Source organism: Hydra vulgaris, chromosome 03 (genome assembly GCF_038396675.1).
Source record: "Hydra vulgaris chromosome 03, alternate assembly HydraT2T_AEP".
Lineage (NCBI taxonomy): Eukaryota > Metazoa > Cnidaria > Hydrozoa > Anthoathecata > Hydridae > Hydra > Hydra vulgaris.
In genome coordinates, this window is record NC_088922.1 from 29851474 (window position 1) to 29877838 (window position 26365).

Sequence of the window (26365 nt, forward strand, 5' to 3'; positions counted from 1 at the left end):
TCATGAGACAAAATTCCATTAAAACTTCTAAATCTTTGTATTAACAATTGCAAAAAAAAAGAGAAGTATCATTAAAATTTCTAGGAGCACTCCTTGACGAAAATGTAACATTTGTGAGGTCATATAAAATATATTGAGGGTAAAGTATCAAGGAGCATTGGCCTACTTTAAAGGGCAAAACCTTTTTTAAATTCAAGTTGTATATATATATATATATATATATATATATATATATATATATATATATATATATATATATATATATATATATATATATATATATATATATATACATATATATATATTTATAGTTATATATATATATATTTATAGTTATATATATATATATATATTTATATATATATATTTCCAACTTATGTTTACAATAGGTTATTGTTGCGAGCGTCATATTATTTAAATGTTCTCAAGTTACGCAAAGTTAGTGCCTTTAAAGCACTTTTTCTTGGTCTACATTAAAATATATTTTTTAGAGTTCATAGAAAAAAAAACACGGAATTTTTTTAACTTAATAGCAGAAAAAAATGAATTTTTTAAATTCGTTTTTTTCTGAAACAAAAATAGCAAAAATAATGCTTAGAATAAATACTTAAAATAATTAAAAAAAAAAATCGTAAAAAAAGCAATTTTTCATAAAAGTTGAACAAATGAAAAAAATAAAAGCATCTTTTTCATTTTTCAAACAACAAATTTTATTTCCATATATTTAAATATTTTTAATAGAATTTTTAATTTTTATACCTGTTCATTTTTAAGCTAACTTAAAAATGACCAGGTATTAAACTTCAAACGGAGAATACTGAATAAGATATGCCGAGTAACATGGCGTAACATCATTTTAAGATTTATGATTTATTAGATTTAAATGTAAAAGTAACATCACCTTAATTACACTATTGTGAAGCAAAAATTAAGTCCGTTTACATCATAATTATATCGCATTAGCCTTGAATATTTATTTATTTTTTCATTTGTTTCTCTGTTTGACCATAAATTCAATTTACATATGGAATATCAAGGTGCGACATTTTCAAACAAATATTTATTTCGTTATTTCAACAGTTTTTTTCAACTTGAATTATAACCGAATGGGTTAGTTGACTCGTTAGATAAAAATGATTTCACTCCGAAAAAAAATTATAAAACCCATTTTTGAAGTCAATTTGTGCCCCAAAACCTTCATTTTTTAACTGAAAGCGGGAACCATAGAAAAAAAAATCCGTGTTTTTTTTTCTATGAACTTATATATATATATATATATATATATATATATATATATATATATATATATATATATATATATATATATATATATATATATATATATATATATATATATATATATATATATATATATATATATATATATATATATATATATATATATATATATATATATATATATATATAGTAGAGTAGCGGCTTTTATTGAATATAAATCTAATTGAATGTTTTTGCATATTAAAGAGTTTTTTAATTTATGAAGAAATTAAAAAAATGCTTTTATTTTTTTGGCAAGCGCTTTTTTACGAGCTCGCTAAAGTTTTTTCGCGCTAGCCAAAGGGCGAGCGCGAAAAGACTTGCTAGCGAAAGCGCTGGCTAAACGAAAAATTTGTCGTTGGTCAATTTGAAATAACAATAATCAACAAGAGCTTATACGCAATCGATAATTCTCTATTCTGCAAAGGATTCTGCAAGAAAAAAATATATACAGATATTTTTAACCAAAAGCTTCATGCTAAAATATTGTTTTTTAATGCCTGTTATACCTTTTATTCGAAGAAAGGTTTTAAACCAATTTACGTCATTAAATGTTTGCAAGGTAAAAAAGTAATTTTTTAAAGCTATGATGTTAATTTTTATATAATAAAAGGAAATCTTTTTTATTTATCTTCTAAATAGTCTTAGAAATTATAAGATTATTTAATAATAAACAAATAAAAATGATTTTTCAATTCGAGGATATATACCTAATTTTGATTTTGTTTTATTTTGATTTGAAATTTGTTTAATTTTGAATATTATTTTTATTAAAAAGTTCTATTGAAAATATTTAAATATATGGAAATAAAAATAATATTTGTTGTTGAAATTGTATTTGCAAAAATTTTTTTGAAAATGTTTGAAAAATGATGTTTGTTTTTAACTTTTTACTTATTGTTATTATTATTACTATTGATATTATGGTACTATTGATATTAATGAACGTTTTTTCTCATATTTTAATTTCATAAAATCATTCCATGTCATTTTTGATTATGTTTTGTCAGTTTTTAATTGTTTGCCTATATTTGCATCTATAACTATGTAAAATCTATATAACAAGTGCATTATTGTCATTAATATTGTTATGATTTTTTTTACCATTAAAAAAAATCATAATATTATAATTATTGTTAGTATTGTTATTAGTACTGCTATTATTATTATTATTATTATAATTGTTGTTGTTGTTATTATTATTAGTTATAAATTTTGTTCTGCAATATAAGACTAAAAACTATGATTTTTTTTTAATAGTAAAAAAAAAAATCATAATATTGTTATGATTTTTTTTACTATTAAAAAAAATCATAATATTATAATTATTGTTAGTATTGCTATTAGTACTGTTATTATTTTTATTATTATTATTTTTATTATTATTATTATTATTGTTATTATTGTTATTGTTATTATTGTTATAATTGTTGTTGTTGTTATTATTATTAGTTATAAATTTTGTTCTGCAATGTAAGACTAAAAACTATGATTTTTTTTTAATAGTAAAAAAAAAAATCATAATATTGTTATGATTTTTTTTTACTATTAAAAAAAATCATAATATTATAATTATTGTTAGTATTGTTATTAGTACTGTTATTATTATTATTATTATTATTAGTATTATTATTATTATTATTATTATTATTATTATTATTGTTGTTGTTGTTATTATTATTAGTTATAAATTTTGTTCTGCAATATAAGACTAAAAACTATGATTTTTTTTTAATAGAAAAAAAAAAATCATAATATTGTTATGATTTTTTTTACTATTAAAAAAAATCATAATATTATAATTATTATTAATATTGTTATTAGTACTGTTATTATTTTTATTATTATTATTATTATTATTATTGTTGTTGTTATTATTATTAGTTATAAATTTTGTTCTGCAATATAAGACTAAAGGCTATTTCTATTAGGTATGTAACATGAAATTTTTAAATTGTTCAAACACTAGATTGTTATATAGGGGAGAGTGGGGAGAAATGGTCCACCATTTTTAATTTTTTATTAAAAGTTACATAAAAACATAAATTACAACAACTCAGGGATGTTTGTTATATTTCTCAATAAAGTAACCATTTATTTCAAAATATAGTCTATAAAAAAAATTATCATACATAAGAAAAAATAAAAAATAAAAAACACCACCTCAATATGGGGAGAAATAGACCACCTGTGGGGAGAAATAGACCGACTTTAAAAAATGAGTTGACATTGAATTTATTGAACGCTGTAGCCCGTGCCAGTGATGTGGCTTTTGGCTGTCTGAGTGAAAGTTCTAGATGGCGTCACAGAAATCCAAAAAGCCACTTTCTTCCGGCCATTGAATTGGTGATCCATGACACAGGACATTTTATGTTATTCACTGTTGCCATTTCAAGAGCAAGAGCACAAACATTTTTTGTTGTTAGGACATAAAACATATTTGAGCACCTGGCCAGGTATGTTGCTAAACAAATATCTTACTCTGCAGTAAATATCAAGCTGTGCTGATAGTTAGGACACAGGCTAGTTTTTTTACTTTTTGCCTTTTTAATGTTGTTAATCAGTGTTGATTGGGCAACATTAAATTCTTTTGCTGCTTGTCGAACTGTCATGCCCTTCTCAACAGCAGTTACAGCATCTATCATAACTGACTCTGGCACTTTGCCTTTGTCAGTTTTCCTTATGTAAACTTGAGGCATTATTACCTGGAAAAAGTAAAAAAAAAAGTTTTTCATTAACTAAGTTTTGACTTTTAAAAATCTAGATTAGATCTAGAGCTAGATCTACTTAAAATAGAACCAGCATTAATAATTAACAGATTTTTCACAGTAAAGATAAGACATACATCTATATAGATTCAAAATGCTAATTATAAGCATATCATCCCTATAGAAATCTACTGCCAATCATGAATCAAATGAATGGGGAGAAACGGACCTCTTGTGGACCATTTCTCCCCACTGGTACCTGAATTGGTTAAAACACTAATAAATTTTTATTTATTGAATTTGTAAGGCAAAAGTTATAAATTATTATAAAGAAATGTTGGTTTTACAGTAAAACAAACTTACCTTGAATTCTGATGTAGATCCAATGAAATATAGACGTGCAAATTGGTTAAGAAAATACTTGTTTTGTGATTGAAAAATTTCTGTATGCAAATAAAAAATGTGCATAAGAATTAAGGAAAAGGAAATGGTTTTTTAAAAACATCTAGTGTTACTGAAGTTTTTTTATTCTGGTCCAAAACAATATGGTCCACTAGTTTTAAAAATAGCAGAGAGTGTCCATTTCTCCCCACTCTCCCCTATTATTGGAAAGACCTTGAAAACAGTATTATAAGGGTGAACAAATGATCAAAATCGAACAATTCTACAAAAAGTTATAGTATTTTAAGTACCAATTTTTAATATATGGATTTGTTGAAGAAACCATGACCAAATTTTAAGTTTTTCTTAAACTTCAAATGTATAACTTTGTCAATTCTTATTTAAATTCATAAAACTTGGTATTAAAAAAAGGTCTTAAAAAAGAAAATAAGGATACATAAAAGATGTATGCAGGGCATTAGAACTATATAACTTGAGAACTATATAACTTGAGAACTATATAACTTGATATCTTCTGCAGAAAATTTTAAAAACATATAAGATTGTTAGTTATGGCTACTAAATCATGTAGTAAAAATAATGTTAGTTCTAACACACTACCATGTGGAGCTCCACTAACAATGCAAATAAGGTTTGATGGGGAACTTCTGATCTTAACTTGCTGATATCTATTGCTGAATAAGTGGAAATCCAATTAAGAAGATTACCTCTTATCCAATTATCTAAACCTACTAAATTATCTAAATCTACTAAATTCTACTAATTATCTACCACAATTATCATAATTATCTAAATTATACTAATTATCTACCATAATTATCATAATTATCTAAATTCTTATAATTATCTAAATCTACCAATTACCTAAATCTACTAAATTACTAAATTCAAATAAGTAGATTGCCTCCCCATTTAAGAAGAGTGCTCACCTTTATCATATGATGTTAATTTAACTAATAGTTTATAATGTGAAACTGAGTCAAATGCTTTTTAGAATACAATATCCGTTATTAGATGATTATAAGTGCAATACTCCATGCAGATTTTAAAAGGTTTGTACATGTAAATTATTTTTTGAGCAAACTGTGTTAATTTTTTTTCTTAAAACTGTGGAGTTTTAAGCTATGATGAGTTAAATACTCCATAATATTTATACTTTACAATATATGAATTAACATATGATAATTCACATATTATGATTTTTATCATAATATGTGAATTAACATATTATGATAATTCACATATTATGATTTTTATCATAATATGTGAATTAACATATTATGGAGTCAACAATAAGTGCATGTCATTGAATTCTGTCATTGAAAATTGGAGAGATAGGAGCTTGGCGTCATTGCACAGTGGAAACATTTCATTGAATATGTTGGCCAAAAATATAATTGTTGTATTTATGTGGATATTAAGACTTTATTGAGTAAAATTGAAACATTTGCTCAATAAATATCCACATCAAGAGATATTTTAATTTTGTGTTTAACCAGCTCATAGGCACAGCAAGTTTTTAAATATTTTTTTTTTTTTCAATATATTTAATAAATTTATATAGTAGGCAAACAAATATAAAGTTATACATAATAGAGATTGTACAGTTAAAAACTTTATTCTACTACATCTATATCTAATTCTAGATTTTTGTCATTGCTGTCAACATTTAAATATAATTCATTTTAGTCATTAATTTCATCTGATTTCATATCAGATGAATTTTCTCAATCACTGCTATAAAGTGCTAGCAAACTTTTAACCTTGTATTGACATGTATCCTTGCAGTATTTATCAATTTTTTCCAAATCAATTGGGTCTTTGCAATGATGGCTATCAGAATGTTATGTAGTCTGGTAATAATTTCTTCATCAATTTCTAAAATTTTGCTGAGTAAAAGAGGATCAGAAAAAGCTTGTCAGCATAAATTTCCGGCATTACTAGTCCTTTATTTGCCGGCTCTTTGTTCATCAACTCTCAAACCAAATTCTTCAAACATCCTACCATGAATGATTTTTTTTTCTCAATAATATTGATCTTTTTTAAACCTTTTTTACTTTTTAAGTTTTTATTTTAATTCTATCGCTCATGATGTCAGGTGTGGCATGACAAATTGGACAACATTGTGTCGAAGAAGTGTCCATGATGTAAACTAAGATTTTTCTATCAATCATTGAAAGGACAAAACTATAGTTGATAAAAACATACTTATTCCTGGAAGGTAAACTTTAACAACATATAAATTAATCTTTTTCAATTTCCTTCTTAATTTTTAATATCAGTTCTTTATTTTCCTTTATATACTTCAGCATAATTGGTATACAGAATCTACTACTCTGAGACATTAAGTTATTCCATAAAATATTGTTTGAATCTAAATGTATAGTCAAAGAGGTGATGCTGCTGGGACGAATAAATCCAAATCTTAAAGGTTATTTTGGTTGCAATTATTAAAATGTTGATGGTATTTTAAGTGATTTGATGCTTCGTCCATACCCTAACTAATAATTAGTATTCATTCATCAAAATCATTTTTTTTATCATCCAAATGTTTTAAAATTTCTTTTTTCTGTAGTTTTACAAGCCTCTTGGATGTGTGATCCATAAGGTCTTGTAGTTTATCTTTGGCCTTTGTTTCAGTAACTTTAATGGATGTTTTTAAAGGTGAGCACTCATTTTTTATTTTGGAAATTACTAGGTAAGATGGAATTACTGCGTGGTGCTTCTTTAGGAGTATTTTTATAAACACTTTTGAAAGATTCATGAAGCATGCAAAAGCTTCATTTTCTTTTGCAACATGCTTAACTAAGTGTATAGCAATAATGATTTGTGTCACCTTTTTTTAATGACACTAAGTAATTTGATTAAATTGTAAATCTAATTTCACAATAAATTTAAGTTTAAATCTAAATTCACATTTATTTAATGCTTTTCTTTGTGCCACTAACAATATTTTTTCGACAGATTCCGCTTTTGAATCAAAGGAAATATTTGCTATCAATCATCTTTTGGGGCCAGAACTCGATTCATCAAGCTCTTTTGTTGATCGACCTCTTTCTACAATCAAATATTTCTTTTTTTAGATAAGATGCATGCATAGTACAACATAATTTGCAAGAGTTAGTTTTAATCTCTTTTCTAATAAATTTATTTTGTCTTCTCTGACTTGAACCCTAGTAATAATGTATTTAAACCCACTATCTACATTATCAAATGTAAACCTAAAAGCATTGAACAATTTGTCTTGAATTGATTTCTTCCACTAGATTAGTTCACAACAATATACTAACAAAGTATATCAAAAAGTATTGGTATCGTGCCAAGTATCATGTCTTTCCAATTTTCTCTCCAACTATTTAAATAACTTAACTTAAAGCCTGCATCAAATATAAATGAAAGTGGAATACACAACAAAGGAGATAATTTTTTCGGTAGTATATTAGTTTTACTATCAGGACCATGCAATATGCTGAATTTAATTTCCGTTAAAGGTTTATACACTGCTTCTGGTGAAAAAATTACAATTTCAGTATCTATCGAACCATTTATTTTACTATTAATAAGTGTAGAGCAATTGTTATCATCTGTAAAATCATTTCCAAAGTGATTGTTGAATGCGTCAGCATTTTCTTGGTTACTAGAAGTTACCTTATTATTTTTTTATCTATTAAAGGATAACTATTTTAAGAGTTATATAGTTTATTATTAATATAATTAAGTATATAAATATATTGTTAATATAAATATTATTATTATTTTATATTATTAATATGATTAAAAATATTCTTTAACTATCTTAAGCTCAACTCTTAATTTGTGAATTTTTTTGCATATAACTAACATATTACTAACATATTTATTTTTTTGTATGCGTTTAGTAATCTAAAATTAGCTCTACAGTTTAATATTTCTATAAATCTTGTTTACTGATTATTTTTTTTTAATTGAACTTTTCTAATAGGAACAAGTTGAATAATACCATTGTGAAAATGATTGGAGAAAATGTCAGTAATTTTCAATTATGAAAACACAAGAAAACTCAAAGTCCTAATTGTCAAATTTTTTTTCAAAAATAATGACTTTAAATCCTTGAAGCGGTTCTGTTAATGAACATAAGTAACAAACTAGATATTTTTAGATAATATAAGCAGTATTATTCATTTAAAAAAAAAATCATTTTACATTAAAAATTTTTTTGAATTATGGCCACTTTTTAAAGGTTTTGCGCTATTGTGTGATGCTGTCACTATTGGAGGTTTATGTAGCAGTAGTCTATGATAAGTTGCGGATGGACATCATAACTGAAATCAACCTAGAAAAAATTGATGCTGAAGTTAAGTTTCTCCACCCAAAAGGTTTATCAACAAGTTTTAACTGCCTTCAAATAGGCCAGATAAAATATTGTCAAGGTTTAGGTTTGTTGGCCAGTTAAAATATTTAATGCCAGTTAAAATACTAAAACTACTGTGTTATTTCAAACTTAAGGCCAGTTAAAATACTTAAACTACTGTCTTATTTTCAACATAAACATATTGAAAAAATATCTGTTCCACAAGCTTGCTCTTGTTCTGGTAGAAACTATGTGTTTGAAAAAGCTGAAATGGTAGATATACAAGTAAAGTGATAAAAAAAGCTGAAATGGTAGATATACAAGTAAAGTGATAAAAATATTGTGAACTATTACATAAACAGTCAAAATAGCTTTTGCTTCTAATACCTTAAAAATGTATATTTTTAAGTAACTTTTTTTTAAGTAAAATTTAGTCAATAGTCTCAGTTTGCACCAATTTGTTCATGAACCCACTTGTGCAAACAATATTGTAGATCTTGTACTTTCAAATAATATTTCTCTGTTTAGTCATATTTCTGAGAGTGTTCTTTCAGCACCAGTGATTGTAACACAATCCATTTCTTTGTAGATATAAATGAATTTAAACAGTCAAAAAGAAAATCTAATTTTTTTATGATTTCCACAATACTGATGTTGATTGTTTTTAGTCTTATTTATAATTTTATGAATAATTTAAAAGCTGCATATGTTCATTATGATTTTTAGATAATAACGTGCAACCTTTTTTTTTTCTCTAATTTTCTCAATCTTTATATTTTGTATAAAAATTATATATATAAATTCAAAAAATTTAAAATTTTTTATAAATACTGCTAACCAAGACATGTTGATATTGATATTCTTTATAAATGTTTGGAAGCATGTAATTGCATTTTAACAATAATTAAAAGCAATGGCAAAGAAGCTCAAATTCACAAGCTAAATGCTTTAACTTGAAGAGTTTCAAGAAAAAAATTAAGTTGGAGCACAAAATGGTCTAACAAGTGTTTGCAAATATTTTGACTAGGAAATACCAAACCAAATAAATAAGTGAGTTGAAGAAGAAGAAACAATAAAGAATAAGTGACTGATAAGGAAGTAAAACAGAGAATTTGTTTCTATTGAAATAAATAAAATGATTCCAATAATAATAAATTTTTTTTTGTTAAAAATTGCCAAATGCATCATAATTAGTCAACTTTAAAATTATCATAAAAACTATAAAAATATAATTTTAACTGAATTTTTTAAAGTGTTTTATACCAATGGTAGTACAAGAAGATTAAAAAAAAGTTTCTACTCTGGCAATATAGAAAGAATACATGAAAAAATGCCTTTTTTCAAAAATTTCCTGATAAAAATATAAACATATACATGCGTCTTATTGGATGATTTAAATGAGATTAGTTTGAGAAGGATGTCTTATTAGATAATTTAAATGAACAGCAAACAGAATAGAACATAATGATTTAAATGAAAAGTGAATTCAAAATTACAAAAGGATGTATTTTTAAGCATTTTTTCAGAGTAATTTTTGTTTTTTTTTTGTTTAAAAAAAAATCAAAAATAATGTTTTGAAAAATTTTAATATATATCTTTTTTCGTTTTAAGATTATGGATTATTGTATATTTAGTGTCTGTACTACACCTCTTTGCTCCAAGTTCCTGAGAAAAAAAATGCAGGAGTCTGTTTTTTGTTTTTTTTTCAGATTTAAATAGAACAATTAATACTGAAATTAACCGAATAACTCATTTTAAAATGTTATTAAACCAGGTCATTATGGTCAATGGTATTTTATTGGGTAAATCATTTTTATTAATATTTTGAGAAATTAATATTTTAATAATATTTTGGGTTGGGCTTAAGATAGTTACTCTCCAGCACGCTAAAAGATGAACTAATATTAATGCACTTCAGTAACATTAAACAATAATATAATGATTAAGCATAAGTTATTTTATTTTCACAAATTGATTTTATTAAAGATTTCTGATAGGAAGCGTTTTGCTGTGAAGATCATTCAGATTTCAAGCTTACAAGTTCTTACTCAACTCCTAGTGTGAATTTAAGTTCCAGCACAGTTCAAAATGGCAATATTTCATGTTCTCAGACAAAGTTAAGCAGTTTGCAACTCACCAAGTCAATGTTTGCCTGCCACCAAACTCATGCTAATATTATCCCTAATACATGGCATCTTTTGTTAAGCAATGTTTAGCAATTATGATTTAGTGTGCAATCACTGCCAGCAGTCAGGTTTACACTGCCAACAAAAGGTTTACACAATTTAACACAAAGTGAGACTATCAATTTCATGAATTACTTATATAAAATGTGATTAACATTAAAATAGAAAATTTAGAATTTACTTATAAATAATGTGATTAACATTATGCAATTCATTTGATTTGGATCCCATCAAAAATGGTTGGGTAAAATTGAAAGCAGAAATTTCTAAACAAAACTCAACCTTGCTAGCAAATTTGATAAAAGCTATAATAAAAGCACAGTGTCCTAAATCAATCCCATAATAATGTGAGTCTCTTGTTGCCCCAATGCTGTTAAGAATAGAGGTTGTTCTGAAAAATCAAGGAGCTCTTATAAAGAGCTAAAACATGCTTTATACTTTCTTTATGCGTTTATGTTTAGGTATGTTGTAATTTGAGTTAAAACATTTTCTAATAATAAATTTGTACACTGTATACAGTAAAAAAAACAGCAACAATTTTTTACTAAAAAAGTTAGATGGTTGTATTATTTTGGCTATAACTGTATATTTAAAGTCCTTGCAATTCCTAATTTTTTTGTTTATTGAATTTGTAATAATTTATTTTTACCTAGAGCAACTCTTGAGTGACTAGTCTTAGCATGCATTTTAAAATTTTTTACTTATATTCATTAAGAATGTATGTTCTTATTTTTATTCATTAAGAACTTATGTTCTTACTTATATTCATTAAAGACTTATGCTCTTACTTGTATTCATTAAAGACTTATGTTAAAAAAAGTTATACTCCAGTGTTAATACCAATGCATTTCAAATTACCAGCAACATATTATTTTCTTACAACTTCCTAGAAATTTATTAAAGCTTTATGTATCAATTTCAGTAAATATTTTTCAAAAAATTTCTACATATTTTTTTTTTTATTATTCTGATTTGTTTCCAACAAGGCTGCAAGCAGTCACTATTAAGTTGGAAGTTACTAGGGAAAAACAAAGAGTTAAAAAGCAAGGAATTGGTTGACAGAAGACTTGAAAAGTTGTAGGTTTATGAGTCAAGAAAATATGAAGATGGGAAAGAGTTCCAAAGGGTTAAAGTGCCGATAAAAAAACTAGGCAAAAATTTTTAGAGCATGTAGGGACAGATACAGTAATAGAATGAGGCTTTGCTGAATGACTGGCGAGTCAAGTGAGAATATGAATTTTGGTTGATGGAACAGTATCAAGTTCATGTATTTCAGTAAATATTTTTCAAAATATTTTTATATGAATTTACAATATATACAAATTTACAATATATACAAAATAAAATACAATTTACAATATATACAAAATAAAATACAATTTACAATATATACAAAAAATTTTTTGGTTAGTTATTACCTTTAATTATATTTTTTCTTATTTTTCCATTGTGTAAATGAAATGGATAACAGTAAGTTATGTGGATTGTGGATTAATGCTTTTAGTAAATATATTTGAGGTGCAGGCAAACTGTTGTATTTTTATCTAGATAGATCCGGATTTCAATGCAGAGTAACTAATTATTAAGTTTTTTCTACATTTTTGAAACTTAAAAAACTTTCTTGATATCTTTAAGCTTCACGAATTCGTAACAAATTTCTTTATTTGTCTAATTAAATTTCTTTAGCATTCATATTATTATTTTATTTTTTATTTCTGAAAAAAATTAAAGGAAAAAAAATAATTAAATAATTATAATTTGAAAATTCGAAAAATAGACATCAGCTATCAAAGTTATCAACTACTATATAAAATTATAATTACAAGCTTTGTATAAATTTGTATTATTTGCTTTATATAAATTAAAGGTATATATTTTTTGGAGTGAATTGCATACTAGCTAAAATATATACAATACTAAAATTGTACCTGATTCTTAAGCCTCAACAACTGAAATTATTTGTACAGTATGCATAATTGTTGTTTTTTTTATTCAATATGGATCATTTTGCATTTCTTCACATTAACTGCATTTCAAATATTTAAACCATTCGAATAGTTTATTATGAATTGCATGTCTGTTTAGTTTTTTAACAAATCTTTATTGAAGACTAGAGCAAAGCCTAAAAACACTTTTTACAAATTCAACTCCAAATCATTTTTTTTTTAAATTATAGTTAGTCAAGCATGTATTATATTGCTTTGTGTTATATTGCTTAATTTCAAGATAATTAATTCATCTTGTATTAGTGATGCAGCTTACAAATTTGACTAACAAGACTCACAAGTTTCAATATTTGATCTAATATTGCTTTTATACATAGAAATAACATTGTTACTTTAATTATCTGGGGTATCAATTTTAATAAAATCTAATTTTGTATTTTTAAGTTGCTACTTTCAAGTTACTATTAATAGCAAATAGTTATAATACATAAATCATGGGGGCAGTGAGATTTGTTGCCCCTGACAAGTGACGTTTGTGCAAGTATCATATATCTACTCCTTAATTCTCATTTGGCTATAACGACACCAACATTTTTTTACCTCTGCTTCTCCAGATTTACTTTGCAATATTGATATTAGTCTTATGTTATAAACGCTGTATTTAGTCAAATTGCTTATTGCATTAGTGTCTTGGTGGTATTTGGTATTATTATTTTAAACTACCTGTTGTAGTTTTTGTTTTATGACTAATAATACTATTAAGCAGGAATGCAGGTTCAAAAATTGTCCTTCAAACCTAAAAGTCTTAAATTTTTTTACCAATAATAGTCTATAAGCTTTTTTATATTTTTAGAACTCCTAGATGCTAAAAACCTGGAAGAAGTAATTTTTTGTGGCTTTCAAATACTTTTTGGGACTCCGCATTCCTGCTATTAAGTATTTTTTTTTTCTCAGTACTCTTAATGTCACATTAGTATAGTGACTTAGTACGCTGCTTATATCGCATGCTCTGTATGCATGCCAGTGATTCAAGGTTCTCATTGGTGCAGGGTTTTATTTTTAAATTATCACCTTTTTTGGTTTTGTTCATGCTAGAAATTATCATTCCAGCATATAAGCACGTTACCAACTCTAGTTACTACTATAAATAAGTTGTTCATAGAGATCAATATTTGCCCCCTTTTTTTTTTTGTAATAGCAATAATTTTGGAACAAGTTGCACTACTTCTGGATATCTATCCTTTTGTATTTTTAAAACCCCTATAGTCTACAATCTATTTTTAGAATCACCACTTCCATGACTATCTTACTGGACGGCTCCAGTAGTCACCAGTATAGTTATTAAATAATCATATAAAATAAGTTTATTATAATAAAAAAATTTGCTCACATAATAAAGTTAAAATAAGTTTTTGAAATGAATAAAAATTTATTATACACCTTATAAAAATTTTAATTTTTAAGTGTGTTATTTATAGCTAGTCACTGCTCAGATATCAAATGCGTCATCAGCTGGAAGTATATCTTCAAATGCATCATCAGCTGGAAGTATATCTTCATTTGATGATCCAGTGAGTTTGAAAAGAATTTATGCAGTTTTTATTATTGAAAAAGCATTGTAACAATCTTGTTAGGTCTTTGATTATAAATATATTCAATGAATATAAATTTGTTTTTGAGATTGAAGGAGCTGAAAGAAAGACTGTCACTCTTATACCAGGTGATGGTGTTGGTCCTGAAATAACAGCAGCAGTAAAACATGTGTTTAGGTATTAACAGTAAATCTATATTTATGTTTGTCTGTAATTATGTTTCTATTTTATACCACCTTTAAGTTTGTAATTATTTTTGTTTAGCTGTTCTCTTTTATTATAGTAACATAGATTGTAATATATGTAATAGGTTTTTTTTTTTAAAAAAAACGAAAAAAACTATATTCAAAAATCTTTAATTCTGTACAAAACAGGTTTTTTTATTCAAAAAACTTTCAAATTCAGTGTTATTTTATCATATAGATATTTTTCAAAAAATTTGTTTTTTGAACCAACCTAATGTGCACTTTGTTTTGATAAAAATTCAATACTCCTCGTAAAATACTATAAAATAAAGTTATAATTTAAACAAGAAATTGAGAAAACTGGAAGTTGTATTTTTACCGTTAAATTCAAAAAAGGTTTCCAGGAGATGTGTTATAAGATAATCTCAGACAAAAAGTTGGAAATTTAGCCAGTATGTTTGTTTTAAAATAACTAAATTGTAAGTTAAAGTTCAACAGCTCTACGTAATCACTAGAAACCATCAGAAAAGGCCAACCACTTGCGAGCCCCATGCAATCACAGAGAAGATGTTCACTGGAGACCATCAGAGAAGACCAATCAAGTGCGAGCAATCACAGAGGAGATATTCAAGATAATAAAGATATTTTTTTTCATTTTTGATTTTCGAATTTATGCTTCCTCTACATATTTTGCTCATGTTATTTTTTAGCTGTAATTGTCTTTAGTGAATTTTTTAGCTGTAATTGTCTTTAGTGAATTTTTTAGCTGTAATTGTCTTTAGTGAATTTTTTAGCTGTAATTGTCTTTAGTGAATTTTTTAGCTGTAATTGTCTTTAGTGAATTTTTTAGCTGTAATTGTCTTTAGTGAATTTTTTAGCTGTAATTGTCTTTAGTGAATTTTTTAGCTGTAATTGTCTTTAGTGAATTTTTTAGCTGTAATTGTCTTTAGTGAATTTTTTAGCTGTAATTGTCTTTAGTGAATTTTTTAGCTGTAATTGTCTTTAGTGAATTTTTTAGCTGTAATTGTCTTTAGTGAATTTTTTAGCTGTAATTGTCTTTAGTGAATTTTTTAGCTGTAATTGTCTTTAGTGAATTTTTTAGCTGTAATTGTCTTTAGTGAATTTTTTAGCTGTAATTGTCTTTAGTGAATTTTTTAGCTGTAATTGTCTTTAGTGAATTTTTTAGCTGTAATTGTCTTTAGTGAATTTTTTAGCTGTAATTGTCTTTAGTGAATTTTTTAGCTGTAATTGTCTTTAGTGAATTTTTTAGCTGTAATTGTCTTTAGTGAATTTTTTAGCTGTAATTGTCTTTAGTGAATTGTGCATAAACATACATCTGAACTTTCTTTGTAGGCTCTTGGTGTTGATGTAAAACATAAGGGTTAAAATGTTGTGTAATTTATATATGTGTAAAATCATATTGTTGTTTACTTATTTAAAATTTTTAGAGTTTTAACTTTAAACAATCTACCACAGAAAGTAACTTTAAATCATTTTAAATCTACCTTGCTTGCATACTTTTTTGTTAGTTTTTTGTAGTTATTTTAGGTGCTCCCAGAAGTCCTTATGGTCTTATCACAGAGCACCGTAGGAGAGCATTTAACAAAAAGTTCACGCCTCCTTCTGTACCAATGTCGCTTGTTGAGCTAGAGCTGGCATCGAACCTCCGACCTCTGGGTTTTGAGCCAGGACTCTAACCACTGCGCCACGGCTGCTCTATTTCTTGAATATTTTCTATCATTTCAATGACATTGGTTGAAGAAATTAACTCAATACTTGGAACTGAAAGAGAGAATTTAGGTCGTTTTGTTTTCGATATTAGTTTACTGATGATAAGTGATAGTAGACAATTTTATAAAATAATTGTTTTAAGCATAATATCATTGCAAATGCACACGAGACACATGAGAGTTTAAGAAGTTAGTAACCTGTAGTTTAATATTGATTGAGATAAAAGTTTAGATTGTATGTTATATACTATGTGTTGAGTCTAATTTTTTCACTGATATTTAATGGTCTTCCGCTAATCTTTTTCTTTTTTTTTCCTTTCTTTATTGGTATAATTATTTGGCTTATTTATTTTGTATTTTTTTTTATTGGCTTTAAATCAAACATATTCATTTAGATTGCAATTGTCTGGCCAAGGTCAATTTTTAGTGTTCAGTGTTTAAACCTTTTTCAATATTTCTCAATATTGAAAAGCATCTATAACACATCTTTTTTTGGATGCATATTTGGGTGGTCCTTATCATTTGAATGAAAAAACAACATTTTATTCTAATAAAATGTTTTGTTAAAAGAACACTCTTCAAGACTTTCTCCATGTATTTTGCATGATGTTCCTTATATTTTTCTTTATTTCATAATGTTCTGAAAATTTGCACCAGAAAATGAAATGTGAAACAGAAACAAGTTATTTTAAATTATATTTGTATAATAATTATAATTAATTATAAATGAAATAAATTAATATACTATAGTAAAATAAATTTGATTTTGAATTAAATGATTTTTGAATTTTTTTATTTTTTATTTTTTGAAATAATTAAAACTATTTAAGTTGAATGCTTGGGTTTAACTTGATTTACTTTTAATTTTATGTAAGTTTTAATTTTATTTACTAAATTTTGTTCAATAGTCAATTACTTACTAAATTTTGTTCAATAGTCAAATTTTGTTTTTATTTTTTCTGGAAATTTGTTTAAACCTTTAAGTCTTTTAATCCTTCCTTTTCATTTTGTTTAAATACTGCACTATTTAAATACTAAAATTTATATAAAAATGAAAGGGTATTGTATGCCAGCATCTAAATAAATAGTAAACATATATGTTTAATCTCTAACTCATGGGTCTGATCTTTTTACGTTTCCCCAGAATATAGCAGAGTTATTTGCAAAGAAATCTTACTCTAATTTGACTCTTGAATATAATGGCCATACTTATCCTGACAGTTAAACAGATTAGCCCATTGTTAAACATCCAAATCACTCAGGCTTCCAATGCCAAAGTTAATTCTCAATTAAACATTTCTACAGTTTGTGCTCCAGACAAGATTTCTATCATAGTCATAAAAAAGCATTCTCCGGAACTCTTCAATTTTTTTTAAACTTTTAAAAAGTACTAAATAAGTGGTTCCAATTTTTCAAAACTCTAGAAAACACTTTGACCTTTCTAACTATCCTACAAATTTTTTTTTTATGTTGATTCACCCCCTTTCTTCCCAAGGCCAAGGAAGCCACTACTGATGAGGAAGCTACTTAATTGTGGTTATAGCCCTCTCTCGACTCTATAACTCTGAAACGCGAATAAGACCAACAAGGCCATTGCACAGAGAAACAAGTTGAGCGCGGTACTAGTATGGTATTAGTCTTCACTCTGATATTAGTTTCTTTATATAAAAGTTTTGAGATTATTAAATTATTTCTTTCTAATTGCAGTAGTAAAGTTATTCTTGAAGGCCTACCCTCTTCTTTATTTTAAATAGCTTTAAGGGTACCGCAAGGTTCTATATTTGCTCCTGTATGATTTCTTATCTACAATAACAATCTTAATAAAATCTAAAGTGATACTTTTTGCCAACAACTCAATTTTATACTCTTGTCTTGACAAAAAATCTTCACTTTTTGATTGCTTAGAACAAGCAGCAGATTTTTAATCTGATCTCTTCTGTAACAGCTGAAGGCTTGAAGGCTTTAAAATCCACAATTTTGTTAGACAACAAAACTCATTTATTTACTGCAAAAAAATATTGCAATATTGTTGGCATTCCTATATTGACAAATAATAACCCTCTTACTCTCAGACAAAGTCTAAAAGCACATTGTAAGTGTAATTAGACCTGCTTTATCTGCCAAGCTTGAGCCACTCTCCCATTGTTGTAAGGTCATATTTCTTTTTTTTTCTACAAATACAATAATGGGCAATGCTCAAACAAGCTATTATCTCTATAATGATGAACCAAAACTCATTCTTGCTTGGCTTTTTATTTAATAAGTTGCATCTTTTTACTGTATCTGTCCCTTCATGCTATAAAAACTTTTATTAATTCAGTTTTTTTCCTTGAACATCAAAAAAACCTTATAACTCTTACATCATCATGTTTATCTTTTTTATACAACTTACAACTTTTCAAGTCTTCAGTTATATGTTTCCTAGTATTTTAACTTGTTCTCTATTTTAAAGTAACTCATAACTTAATAGTGGTTGCTTGCAATCTTGTTAGAAGTAAATTAGAGTTTAAAAATATATAAATGCATGCCAGTATTTAAATAGTAAATGTAAGCATAAAATTATAATATATTAGGTATTACAAATTTTTTTCTAGCCCCGGCTATCAACCCCTGCTAAATCTTATAATTTTGCCAGGTCCGTGGGGCCAGGTTTGCAAAAAGTCTCATTAAGTAAGTGACTAACAGTTAGTAAGTGACTGGGGCCCTGGTCACTTACTAACTGATAGTTTGTTTATTTTAATTCTAATTTATAGATTTTTTTTTTTTTTAAGGCAAATAATTTTAACATTTAACTAGTGACTTATACCTTTTAAATCAAAATATTTTAACATTAAAAATTGTATCTGTATATTTGTTAATATGCAAGATATTTTTTTCATCAATGAAATTACAAGTAGTGAATAGAGTAGAGATTTCAGGGTTGAGAAAAGAGAGTTCTTTAGACCTTGGTAACAAAGTACAAAAGAACAGAAACCAAACAGTACCAAGAACATAAGTCTGAGAAACATCGTAGAAATATATTACTGGAAGCCATTAATATATACTAGAACTTATTACTTACTACTGGAAGCCATTTACACTTATTACTTTTAAATTGGAAATAATTTGCAAATATTAATGGCTTCCATTAATATTTGCAAATTATTTCCAATTTAAAAGATTAGATAGAAACAAGTTACTTAAAAGACAACAATCAAAATAATATAGTCTATGATCATGTATGAGCATGTAAAATAACAGGTAGTCTATGATCAACAATTGAATAACAAAAATGTAGTCTGAAATGACGATGTAGTTTAATAATACATATGCTAAAATTTTATAACATTCATATTTTAAATCTTTTCAAAGCACCTAAAGTATCTTTTTTTTTATTGTTTATTTATGCATAATATTTATAATGTTATTGATGCATATTTATAGTTATTGGTTATTGGTGCATGCTATTTATAATGCATTATTATATGACACATGTATATAAAAATTATGTGCTTTATGATGGAGTTCTTTTTTTATCATTATTTTCCATAGCTTCCATAGTTTTAACTATAAGCAATTTTTTTGCCATCTTTGTGTTTCTTTTTTTAGTTGTTTTTTTTTCCTTCGATCTATTAATTTAATCTATTATTTTGAATTGAATGTTTTTTAAAATCCAATTTAGAAAATTATATGATATTGATTTAATCTCCATTTTTAATTTAATAAAAAACTCTGCCCAGTAGAGTTGTTTTAAACTATTTATTTTAGCAATTGAAACCATCATTTTGAAAAGGACACAAGTCTGTTAATTAAAACTTTTCAGAATCAGAAAAAAAACATTTCTTATTAATTCTGTGCTAATGAAACAGAAGAAGTTATATAAAATATTTATAAAACTTTTATGAATTTTATTATATGTATTAAAAAAAAAACGAAAAACATACAAATCAAAAAAAATACATTATAAATTAATAAATGTTCTAATTTCACTCTGTCTTTGTTTTGAAGAAACATCTATATCAAATGTAATTAAGACTGCATTTAGCAAATATAATTAAGACTGCATTGATTGAAAATCTTCACCACTAAGACTGAAGGGGATTTAGTAATGCACAACTTACAGTGCTTCCTGAATATCAGTACCTTTCGGGCAAACGGGAGTGATCGCATTGTCCTCATCATTATTTTTCTCATCATCAGCATCATATTCATTTGCTGCATTTTTTACTTCGTCTATCAACTGTTAATCTGTTGGTACAGGTACTATGCTCATTAAGTTTTCTTCTGCAGCAATAACCTCTTCAGCTGTTGTACTTGGAGGGTAAAAATTATCAACTTTTTCTATCTGATTTTGAAGCTCTTTAAATGGGTCATCCTCTTCATCCAAATGGGCTTCTGCTGATCTTCCAAAATTCCTGATTTTGCAAAACAGTTAATGCTGGTGGGGGTTTTCACTTTTTGTCATGCAAGATCAAGCATTTTCATTGCATCTTCATGTCCTGCTGCCTTGTAGGATACGCCTTTTTAGGCAAAGGCTAGGAGATGCCAACTCCGATATAAAACACCCCCTGCCTTGGGGCTCTTGGTTGAGTAAAGGCTAGAGATGGTGTCTCGATAAAAATACTCATCTTGGGCAGATGTTAAATGCACCCAGCTACTGTCTTGTAGAAGGCCTCCTAGGCAAAGACTTAAGGAGTAAACAGATTCTATCTGTTGACCAGCCTTGCACCCCTTCTTCATCTATTAGGCTGGTGCAGATGTATTTTTAATACATTTTTTCCAGTTTAGGATGTTGAATGCTGGATCTTCTTGACTCAATGCATGGGTTTGCTTGTGTCACTGTTTTTACGACTAGGCAACTCATTCTATTATCTCCTTATGAGGGTACAGCTCTAAAACTCAGTTTTATGGTTCTGAAGCCGGCTGGTAGTCAGGTTTCCCGAACTCTGTGGTAGCTCTCAGAGAGGCTGATTCCATCAACAGCTGAAAAATATCAAAGTATTAACAGTGCCATGTTGCGCATGGATGGTGTCCCTGTTTGTACTTTTGGTGTGCATTGCGGAGGCCACATTTGGAGCCCTTTGTTACGGCTTAGGGTTTATTAGTAGTAATGAGGCAATTGCTTGGGCTATTAAACGGTGTTCTGAGTACTATCTATGCTTTGAGTCAAGTTCTTCAAACTAATTTAAAAATGAATAAAGTACCAAAAACTATAAAACACAAAAAACCATCATCATCACCAAGTTATCTAAACCTATCATTCACTAATATTCGTGGTCTTCGAAGTAACTTTTCTTCTGTTAAGTCTTATCTCTTGCAAAGTTCACCAGACCTACTTGCTCTTTGTGAGACTAATTTGAGTTCAGCTGTCTCATCTTGTGATCTTAGTGTTGATGGTTATCTTCCTCTGATTCGTAAAGACTCCAATAGTCACATGCTTGGCCTGGGCATTTACATTCGTAAGAATTCACCTGTTTGTCGTGAAACTAGGTTTGAATCCACAGACTATTCTTTCATGTGCTTTCGTTTAGCACCACTTCACTCTATTGCCTTTCTCTTTGTTCTATATCGCTCTCCTTCATCTCAAGACTGCACTCTTTTTGATGTTATTTCTGATCATATTGACCAAGCCCTCTCTCTTTATCCATCAGCTAATATAGTTGTTGTCGGTGACTTTAATGCTCACCACTCTGAATGGCTTGGCTCTAATGTCAGTGACTCTGCAGGCATTAAAGCCCACAACTTTTGCCTTTCTCAATCCCTAACTCAAATAGTCAACTTTCCAACTCGCTTTCCTGACAACCCTAATCATTTACCTTCTCTACTTGACTTATGTCTTGTTTCTGATCCTAGTCAGTGCTCAGTTTCTCCACATTCACCCTTAGGTGCTTCTGATCACAGTTTGATCTCTTTAAAACTAATATCTCATTCTTCTTCATCACCTGAATCCCCCTATTATCGAACCTCTTACAACTACAGTAAAGCTGACTGGGATTCTTTCCGTGATTTTCTTCGTGATGGCCCTTGGGTAGAAATCTTTCAACTTCCTGTCGACAAATGTGCTTCTTACATAGTTATGTAAGAAGTTTCGTGGATTCAGGCTGGCATGGAATCTTTTATTCCCTCTCGACGATTCCAGGTCAAGCCTCACTCTCCTCCATGGTTTTCCTCACACTGTGCTGCTGCGATTGCCAATCAAAACCGTTACTTCCATATTTATCAGCTCAACAATTCTCCAGAAAACAGACGTCTGTTTATTACTGCTAGAAACAACTGTAAAAAGGTTTTGTCTAACACCAAAACCCACTATTCTCAGGTCATGAAATCTCGTATCTCATCTCAATAATTAGGCTCTCGTGACTTCTGGAGAATCTTTAATAATATCAATAATAAGGGCAAATCTATAATTCCACCTCTCTTGTATGGTTCAGACTTTGTCACCTCACCTAAAGACAAAGCCGAACTGTTTGCTAAAAACTTTTCATCAATATCATCTCTTGATTCCACTAATGGCGTTCTACCTGATATTGCCAACAAACAGGTTAATCCATTGCTTGACATTTATATCACTCCAGCATCTGTATCTAAAGTGATTTCCTGCCTAGACTCTTCTACAGCTTGTGGCCCAGACAACATACCTGTTATTGTCTTGCAGAAGTGTTCTCCAGAGCTGTCGTCTATACTCTCAAAACTATTCAACAAGTGCTTATCAGAGTCTTGTTTTCCAGCCTGCTGGTAAGCCACATCTATTATCCCTATCTTCAAAAATTCTGGGGAGCGATCTGATTTGTCTAACTACCGTCCCATAAGTCTTCTTCCTATCATAAGCAAGGTTTTTGAATCTTTAATTAACAAACACTTAATTTCTCATCTTGAATCTAATAACTTACTTTCTGACCATCAATATGGATTTCGATCTTCTCGTTCTACAGCTGGTTTGCTAACAGTAATAACTGACAGGTTTTATCGTGCATTAGATGAAGGTGGAGAGGTTAAGGCCATCGCTCTTGACATTTCAAAAGCGTTTGATAAAGTTTGGCATGCTGGTCTTCTCCATAAGCTTTCCTCTTATGGTGTACCTGGCAACATCTTTAAGATCATTGAATCCTTCCTTTCCAATCGTAGCATAAAAGTTGTCCTCGATGGACAACACTCTTCTTCTTATTCTGTAACTTCAGGGGTTCCTCAAGGTTCTATCCTTGGCCCTATACTCTTTTTAATTTACATTAACGATCTTCCAGATATTCTCACATCTAAGGTGGCATTGTTTGCTGATGATACTACCATTTATTTTTGTCGTGATAAGAAACCAACACCCTCTGATTGCCTGGAGGGGGCATTTGAGCTTGAAAAGGATCTCACTTCTGCTACAGCATGGGGCTCACAGTGGCTGGTGAACTTTAATTCAATAAAACTCAATTTTTTTCAGCCAATCGTTATCGCAATAATTTAGATCTTCCTATATTTATGAACGGTGATGTACTCGATGAGTCACCTACTCTTCATCTTCTAGGATTAACTCTTACTTCCAATCTTTCTTGGAAACCATATATCAAATCGGTTGCAAAATTAGCATCTGCTAAGGTTGCATCTCTTTTTCAAGCTCGCCACTTTCTTACTCTGGATTCTATTCTCTATCTCTATAAATCTCAAATCCGGCCTTGTATGGAATACTGTTGCCATATCTGGGGCGGATCTTCTAATGATGTCCTTTCTCTTTTAGACAAGGTGCAAAAACGCATTGTAAACATAGTTGGACCTGCTTTTGCAGCCAACCTCCAACCATTATCACATCGTCGTAATGTTGCTTCTCTTTCTCTTTTCTACAAATACTATGATGGGCACTGCTCTAAATAGCTAGCGTCTCTTGTGCCATCTACTAAAATTCATTCTCGTGTTATCTCGTCATTCAATTAAGTGTCATTCTTTTTCTGTGACTGTTCCTAAGTGCTCCAAAAACGCTTATTCGTCTAGTTTTTTTCCTCGAACATCAGTTCTTTGGAATTCGCTTCCTTCATCTTGCTTTCCTGATTCATATAATTTGCAATCTTTTAAATCGTCTGTCAATCGTTATCTTGCTCTACAATTTTCATCTTTTCTCTTCCAGTAACTTCCAACTTTAATTAGTGGCTGCTTGTTGGAAGCGAATATTTTTAAAAAAAAAAAAAAAAAAAAAAAAAATCTAAAATTAAAAAAATAGGAAGATCTTTACTTTTTTCGATAGCTATGACCAGTCTTTGTAATACCAAAGATCTTTGATAAACTTTCAAACTGCGTATAATGCCCTGATGCTCATTCAATTAAGTGTCATTCTTTTTCTGTGACTGTTCCTAAGTGCTCCAAAAACGCTTATTCGTCTAGTTTTTTTCCTTGAACATCAGTTCTTTGGAATTCGCTTCCTTCATCTTGCTTTCCTGATTCATATAATTTGCAATCTTTTAAATCGTCTGTCAATCGTCATCTTGCTCTACAATTTTCATCTTTTCTCTTCCAGTAACTTCCAACTTTAATTAGTGGCTGCTTGTTGGAAGCGAAGATGTTTAAAAAAAAAAAAAAAAAAAAAAAAATCTAAAATTAAAAAAATAGGAAGATCTTTTCTTTTTTCGATAGCTATGACCAGTCTTTGTAATACCAAAGATCTTTGATAAACTTTCAAACTGCGTATAATGCCCTGATGCTCATTCAATTAAGTGTCATTCTTTTTCTGTGACTGTTCCTAAGTGCTCCAAAAACGCTTATTCGTCTAGTTTTTTTCCTCGAACATCAGTTCTTTGGAATTCGCTTCCTTCATCTTGCTTTCCTGATTCATATAATTTGCAATCTTTTAAATCGTCTGTCAATCGTTATCTTGCTCTACAATTTTCATCTTTTCTCTTCCAGTAACTTCCAACTTTAATTAGTGGCTGCTTGTTGGAAGCGAAGATGTTTAAAAAAAAAAAAAAAAAAAAAAAAAAAATCTAAAATTAAAAAAATAGGAAGATCTTTTTTTTTTTCGATAGCTATGACCAGTCTTTGTAATACCAAAGATCTTTGATAAACTTTCAAACTGCGTATAATGCCCTGACCTTTGGACCATTTCCCGTATCCACTCTTCAAACAGTACATTATCCATCCAGCTTTTATTTTGATTTCTGTATCTGCAAGGTAAGTGCTTAAAGGGATCCCAAAGTGCTGAGACAAGTTGTATTTATTTTAAAGAGAATGATTAAAAAAAAATGTTTGGGCAGAATTTTTTTGAATAAAACAATAATAATATATACCAACAAAAACAAACTTTGTTGTTTTACTCGAAGCTCACCGTCTCAACAGTAGCAATTCTCTCGGAGTCTTTAAAATATACGCCGCAATCTACAGGCTTATTAATTTATTCAAGCGCGTTTAATTCCAAAGAGTTTTAGAAAATGACATCATTGTAGAATCTCGATAAGAAAGTTATTTAAAAAGATTTTTTGTTTGCAAGTTATAGATTTTTTTTTTTTCATTATTGATTATTAAAGAATTTGTTTAGTTACTTATCATTATATAAAAAATTTTTTAATCATTAACTATAGAATTTTTTTAGTTATTTGAAGTTATTATTTTTTTGTTATTTTTACGAAGTTCGCATTAAAAATAATAATAAAATATTTCAGAATTTTAAGCTTGTTTATTGCTGTAAATTAATTTTGTATTATATTTATTGTTATTTGTTATTAAATTATTATTATCCGTATAAAGGTTCTGTTAAAAAAATTTTGTTTTTTTTAACCTTATAAAAGTTTAATTTAACAGCATTTAGGGAATGTTTATAAAGTATATATGCTTGGGTGGGGGAGAGGGGGTCTGCAAAGAGCGTATATGAGATGGAGGGCAGGGGGTCAATTATAAAAGTATGGAGACACTAATGTAAAATAAATATCATAAAATATTGGTTAGGTAGGTTAAAAGCATATATAGTTTTAGGGAGATGGACTAAAAAATACTATAGAAAAATGTGGAAGGAGGGGAGGTGGGGAAGGGTCGATTTACAGGCGTATATACATTATGGAC

The 26365-nt window shown here is 28.0% G+C and overlaps 1 protein-coding gene across 1 annotated transcript in view; it reads left to right on the plus strand.

Moving 5' to 3' along the window:
- The first annotated feature begins 1548 nt into the window (after nt 1-1548).
- The window catches only part of LOC100203218 (isocitrate dehydrogenase [NAD] subunit beta, mitochondrial), a 60454-nt gene continuing 35637 nt past the window's right edge, over nt 1549-26365 (plus strand). The window contains exons 1-3 of the mRNA XM_065792905.1: nt 1549-1840; nt 14329-14421; nt 14531-14619. Coding sequence (XP_065648977.1) covers nt 1754-1840; nt 14329-14421; nt 14531-14619 — 269 coding nt within the window. The 5' untranslated portion in view covers nt 1549-1753. The remainder of the gene's footprint in view (nt 1841-14328; nt 14422-14530; nt 14620-26365) is intronic.